Source organism: Montipora foliosa, chromosome 9 (assembly GCF_036669935.1).
Source record: "Montipora foliosa isolate CH-2021 chromosome 9, ASM3666993v2, whole genome shotgun sequence".
NCBI classification, from domain to species: Eukaryota; Metazoa; Cnidaria; class Anthozoa; order Scleractinia; family Acroporidae; genus Montipora; species Montipora foliosa.
Window position 1 is genome coordinate 38,233,910 of NC_090877.1, and position 6,742 is coordinate 38,240,651.

The following is a 6,742-nucleotide window of genomic DNA, read 5'->3' on the forward strand; positions in this document are numbered from 1 at the left end:
CTTCTTCGACCATCGACTGCAACAAAAAAAGGACTGAAGGAAAAATAAGCTGCTTTCAAAATTACCATACTCTTTATAAGGTCCACTTGTTTTTCTTAAATGCTAATATCTTCCCCTCACAATTTAAACACTTGTTCGGACTCCCGAGGGACACGCTTTTTGTGGAATGTTTTTGAAGCCGTTCAAAAAACTCGCACCATCGTGTTTTATGCAACGTTAAAAAAAAACGAGCAGTAGTGTTTTATCGGGTTTAAAAACCCACGACGCGTAGCCTTCAGTCCTTTCTTTGTTGCAGTCGATGGTTGAAGAAGGTTGGTTAAAAATGCTGCGTGAGAGAAAGTTCAGATAATTGAAAACTACCGATGAAGAAAAAGCCTTGTTGGAAAAATCCTTCCCAAAATCAACACGATATGTCACAGATTGGTTCTTTAATATTTTTGCACGGTGGTAAAATGCAAGGCTGAATAACAAGCAGCTAACGAAGAAGCAGGGTTCCACGTGGAACGGGACAAAATCCAAAGTCTAGATAAAAACATTGTTAACATGACGGCAAGAGTCGTTTAATTTTGTAGTTGACAAAATTTGTTGAAGAAGTTTGGAGGGAGAATGGGTAAACGTATCCGCCAGGAAAATTTTAATGGCTGAAATTTTAATTAATATTTAGAAGTCACTTGCAGTGTTTTTATATCTGATGAAACACCGCACACTAATAAGGAGGAAGTTTATCGATATAAAGTCACTGCACTTGGTGCATTATCGAAACACTTGGTTCGTGTTTTCAAACCCGACAAAACAATGCGGCTTGTTTTTTTTAAAACATTACACAAACGAATTTGATAAAACGAATATTTCCATTGGATGAAGAAAGAAGCAGGTCGTCAATATTGGCGGCGGTGCAATACCCTGAAAGTTCCTTTACGCGGCCGTTTAGTGTGATTTGCACTTAAATTCTCCTGGTTGGCATTAACATAAATTCTGTTTCTATTTTTGTCTATTTTTCGTCGTAAGTCATGGTCGGGGTGTGAGCTTTTTGAGAATTGATTGTGAATTATGAATGAAGAATTTTCCGTGCTTATTTATTTAACCTATTGGTTAGGAAGTTCTCCATGGGCCATATTTTAACAGATGCGTTCCTCATATTCTGCTTAAGTATGGCGTTCACTTTTTATTTTACCTTTCAATAAATTGGAACGTAGGTGTCACAACGCTGTTCTATTATAATTAATGACGCAGAAAGTCGGGTCCAAAAGAGCAATGGTGATCCCAATATAATATTGGGGGAGGCTAAAATGCTACGGCGGGCATTTATTTTTTTCCGCTTCCGTCCTCTAAGAGCTTTTTAAAATATTTTTTCCACAGTTTAACTCCATCATCTTGGCCGGTCTGTGACGATAAACTGAAAGATGTATCTCGCTTCATTCACCGTCCTATGCACTGTGCTTGCCACAGCTAACAGTTTTGGGCTTTTTAAACCTCATTTGGACCCGGAAGACGACATGAATGTGGTGAGTTTTAAAAATATTAGGATTGCTATGTCCTAGAGACAAATATTTCGAGCTCGCTTGGAAGTTTGAGATGTTTTTATTCTAGAATTGGAAGGAATATATTAATTAATATATATATATATTTATTTATTTATTTATTATATAGATATTGATGAAATACCAGGATTTCTCCTTTTACTAAAAAATCTTATCTTCACCGCGCGCAGTGAACGTATCATTTTTATCTTTCACATGTAAGGATATCGCTGTTGTCATGGTAACGAACACGATTAGCCAATAAAAGGCGAGCTTCCTCTTCATTGTACGATACTTTTGTGCTTAAATATAATTCTTCTCTACTACATTAACATTTTTATTGCAAATTTTACATTATCATAATTTGTTTTTCATAACTTTCATATCTTGTTTCATGTTACACAAGATGCGTGTTTTAGTGGTTGGTGAACAATTTTTCATCATTTCGAAAATGAATAAAACAAGTTGTTTTAAATCTAGACATTTCATCAATATATATATAATAAACAGAACATTACATGGCCGCGCGGGGATACCAATTTTGTCTTCTCGTGCTGAAAGTATCGATCGTAAAATAACTTGGAAGACATATTACCTCTGGAAAAAGGCATGTATACGGGATGCCTTCTCTTTTCCTTTATTTTCTCTTGTATTTGTTTTATAACAACACCAGAATACGGTCTGGCCTTTCCTAATACCTTTCCGAAGTAAACGTTGCTAGAAAAAAAAAAAAGTGCTATCTTTTTTCTTCTAATCGCAACGCTTAAGGGGCGAAAATTCATACACTCATCGGCCTAAACTAGACTATTTCAAACGACAGTGTAAAGAAAGTTAAAGAGCTCCTAAAGGGAAACGTTCTCCGCAAAATGAAGATTCAATATTTCACTGTAAAGGCTCATTCGGAAAAATATTTAATCAAAACAGGAAAATAACTTTCACCTATGAACTGCCTGAAAAAAAAAAGAACTCTATCATAACTGACAATACCTTTGTTCTGAAAATTAAGAATTCCTGAATTTCTGCGACACGTGCAATCAATTAACCGACATAAGAGAGCTTAAATTTGAACTAGTAGCATCTGACCATACTTTTGATCCATCAAAGCAATAATTGTTCCCAGGAAATGTGCAATTAAGCAATTAAAATAGGTCTTAAAAATATTGAAGGGCCGCAGCCAGGGTGAAACATAGTTGAAATTTAAAGAACTATCTCTGGCTAAAATGATTGAAAACTACGAGTTCGACTGCCCGAACTGCAGTCTTCAACGGGTAAAATGAATGATAAGAAAGCGATGAGAATATTTGAATAAAAAGTGTGAATTGCGAAATAATAAAAATGTAAATGGTTATGAATGTTTGTTTAAAATGTTGTATTGCCCAGGTAACGGGCGAGAATTTATATCTGCGCTAGGTGTCACTCTGGTATGCCACGCTTCTACTGTTTTTCTGGTTCTAAAAGTGCCTTTGTCAATAATTGACACGTTTTCAAAATCAATGGCGCGGTTGTTGGGTCAGGCGCGATTAGCAATAGGCCAGTTTCGTATTCTAACGGCTGGACTGGATCTAGCGTGAAAATGGAGGCTAATGCGGGCAAATTAATTTGCATTCGAAAAGATATACCCGCATTGGCCTCCATTTTATGCTAGATCCAGTCTTGTCGTGAGAATTTGAAAATGGTCTATTCTAGAACCTTGCGCCGCAGTTTTGGTGTTTGTCAAATGTTCTTTTATTCGGGTATTAAAAGCTCTGCCAGTTTCCCCACTATAACACCACGAACAATTTGTACAGGGAATTTTTATACAAGACCTTGGTCTCCGATTTCATCGAAGGTCAGAATTTCGGAGCTGAGAACTGTTGTTGTAGAGTGGTAAATGGTTTGTTTACAACGGTGACCTCTTGTATTTTGAGGACACATGTCCAAGGGTTCAGTTGTTCCTTTGATATAAAGAAGAGAAGCGAGAGACTTGCGTGGCTCGGTTGGTTCACCACCGTGAAAAACATTTCAACAAGTTCCTCTGGGGATAAATTTGTTGTTGTGAAGATCGAGTTTTTTTAGCCTGTATGTTTTTGATGAACTTAGATGGATAACCGTTGGACTCCAGAGCTGCATGAACATAATTAAGTTCCCGCTTTTTTCCTTCGGAGGAATTGGGTAGATTTAGAGCGGTCTGTGCAGGAGAGTTGATGCTGTGCTGACCTTGTGTTGACTGTCGTGATGGGAATTAAAATCTAGGTATAGATGGGTCCAATGATAGTCTTAGAAGAGCTGGAATACTGGATTACCTTAAGAGAATAAAAAAAAAAACACTTTACAAACTCAGTCCTCGATGGGTTCCATGTAAAGGAAACGAAGGTGCAACCGTGTTTAGGGGAATGAAAAGAGTATTGATTTCGCCGATTTATTTTATTTTTTATTTTTCATCGATCTATTTTGGTTAAAAATGCTTGCTACTTATGAGTAAAAACCGACAATTGGCTACTAAGTGAGTCACCTTTTGGAAAGACAATTTAAAGATTTGTTACCTTTTGTTCTTCAATGCTGTTTTTCAAAATGGCTTCCAAATGATTTTAAAATGGTTGAGATCCGCTGAATGTCAAAATGTTCGCGAGTATCGCCGACCGTCTTAACTTGTGAAAGGTACACAAAGTTCATGAACGGCCTTAAAAAGGACACCTAGAATAAAAGAAAACAACTTTTACGTTGTACGGGCCTCATTTGCACAGAGGCCATATTGGCCATAGACAATAGATTCCGTACCCCGACCTTGAGCTCAAATTGACATGTTTGGGAACGAGTTTCAGTGCGCAAAAGGAAAGTTCTCAATCACTCGGGATTCAACATTGCCGCCGTGTGATTAAAGCCTATCTGGTATACCCTGTTGGTGTGTGGGTTCCCTTTACAGACCAAACTAACCAATTGTGTTCGTCCTTCAGACCGAAATGATTAGTTACAGTGGATACCCAGCGGAGGAGTACACCGTTGAGACAGAAGACGGTTACCTGATCTACATTCAGAGGATACCAGGAGGAAGAAATGAATTCAACCAGGACACTTGTGACCAGGATAGCTGTCCAGGTCCGAAGCCAGTGGTATTCCTACAGCATGGTATGCTGTGTGCCTCGTCCAACTGGGTCGCAAACTTCCCTAATCAAAGCTTGGGCTTCCTTATGGCTGATGCAGGCTTTGATGTTTGGTTGGGCAACGTACGAGGAAATACCTATGGTCTACGTCATATCAAATACAAAACAAATTCCAACACATTTTGGGACTTTAGGTAATATTCTTTGCGTTATCATGGTAAAGGAAGATCTACAAAATGAGATCATGGTAGAGGTGGCTCTCCATTGCCCTAACAGAGGACAATACTGAACACAATCGGAAGGGAAAGGAAAAAAAGGAACTTTATTTAGCGCCGGAGCACTATAATTACGGACACAGTGAACTGAAATTAACAATTAACGCAAATTAAAGTCAAATGTTGGTTTTGAGGAGAGAGAACCGGAAAACCCGGAGAAAAACCTCTCGGTACAGTATAGAGAAGCACCAAACTCAACCCCCATATGATGAAGAGTCTGGGAATAGAGTCGGGGCCAGGAGGAGGCGAGTGCTCTCATCACTGCTCCATTCGTACTCCCAAGAACTTCATGTGATGATAATTTGTTCTACTTTTAGTACCCTGCTTGGCAGAGGTTTCCTTGATCTTCCTTTCTATCTATAAGGAAACGAAACCTCTGCACGGATCTCCTCCATGTCATCCACAAATTTGGACGAATAATTAAAATCTACAAGTAACCGTTTAAAAGTTTGCTATTTGAATTAAACAATACTGTTATTACTGAAGATTTTTAAGCAAGTTTAAGTAAAGAAACTACTACTGCTGCTACTGCTATAACCAGTTTGAATGTTTAGGGGTGTAGGGATGGCGCTGTGGTGAGAGCAGTCGCCTCCTACTAATGTGCCCGGCTTCGATTCCCCGACTCGGCGTCAGATGTGAGTTGAGTTTGTTGGTTCTCTACTCTGCACCGAGAGGTTTTCTCTGGGCACTCCGGTTTCCCCTCTCCTCAAAAACCAACGTTTGACTTAATTTGCGTTGATTGTTAATTTCTCTTTACGGTGTCCCCAATTAGTGCTCCCGCGCTAAATCGAGTAGGCACTTCCTTTCCTTTCGTTTCCCAATGGCAGAAAAGGCTTTGCATTGACATCACGTCGCGCACACGCAACAGGGTATCAGTATATCCGTGCAGAGCTTTCCTTTCCTTCTCGCTACAGAGGAAAATTAAGGAAACCTTTGGCAAACAGAGTACAATTTGAGGGAAATTATTGTACCGTTTAAAAGCCTGTGACATTGGTGTTATCTTCAGAAATAATTTCAGGTATTGTGTTACACATCGCAACTTTGACGGCAAAGTTTATCAATTAAAACATTGCCGTTGACATTGTTCCCCTAACGAAATGAAAGTAAGAGCATCTCAACTCTCCACCTTTCGGTTTTTTTTTTTTTTTTTTTTTTTGCAGCTGGGACGAGATGGCCCAATACGATCTTCCTGCCATGTTGAAATTTGTGACGACAAAAACAGCGCAATCCTCGCTGTACTACATTGGTCATTCCCAGGGAACTACAATCGGTTTTGCCGAGTTCTCCACGAACAAAGAGTTGGCTAAAATGGTGAAGACCTTTTTCGCTCTTGCACCAGTAGGCACTATAGGTCATACAAAGACCCCTTTCCTGACCATTCCTAGCGAAACTTCCATGGAAATTAAGGTATCGAGTATGATCGTTTACATTACGTTCCTTCTTTTTTTTTTCTTTTTTTTTTGAATTTTAAAGAAATAAGACACCATAGTTCGCGCTGCAGAGCTAGTAAGTGTCAATAAAAGGATATGTTTCGATAAACTCTTTTTTCTTTGAAAAAAATATAATAAATTAAAAAATAGGTCGAATCGTATTGAAATAGGAGTTATGGCGAAAAACGAAGTCGTCTATGGCAACAACACCAAGACAAGATCTAGACCATTATCGGTTGAAGGAGAAAAATAGTCTATCTTAATCCTTTTTTCCTTCTATGCTAGGCTATAAGACAACGTAAGATAACCGAATTTAAGGCTTTGACGACGACAACGGAAGCATAAAAGATAGAATAGCTTATATTATCTATTTTCCTTACCAATCCAGCTACTGGATAGCTCGCCCATATTGTACAACGCAAGCAAGATCAACCGAA

The 6,742-nt window shown here is 38.6% G+C and overlaps 1 protein-coding gene across 1 annotated transcript in view; it reads left to right on the forward strand.

Moving 5' to 3' along the window:
• Positions 1 to 1,403: 1,403 nt before the first annotated feature.
• The window catches only part of LOC137971809 (lysosomal acid lipase/cholesteryl ester hydrolase-like), an 11,699-nt gene continuing 6,360 nt past the window's right edge, over positions 1,404 to 6,742 (forward strand). Inside the window, exons 1-3 of the mRNA XM_068818570.1 lie at positions 1,404 to 1,505; positions 4,454 to 4,794; positions 6,036 to 6,282. Coding sequence (XP_068674671.1) covers positions 1,404 to 1,505; positions 4,454 to 4,794; positions 6,036 to 6,282 — 690 coding nt within the window. The remainder of the gene's footprint in view (positions 1,506 to 4,453; positions 4,795 to 6,035; positions 6,283 to 6,742) is intronic.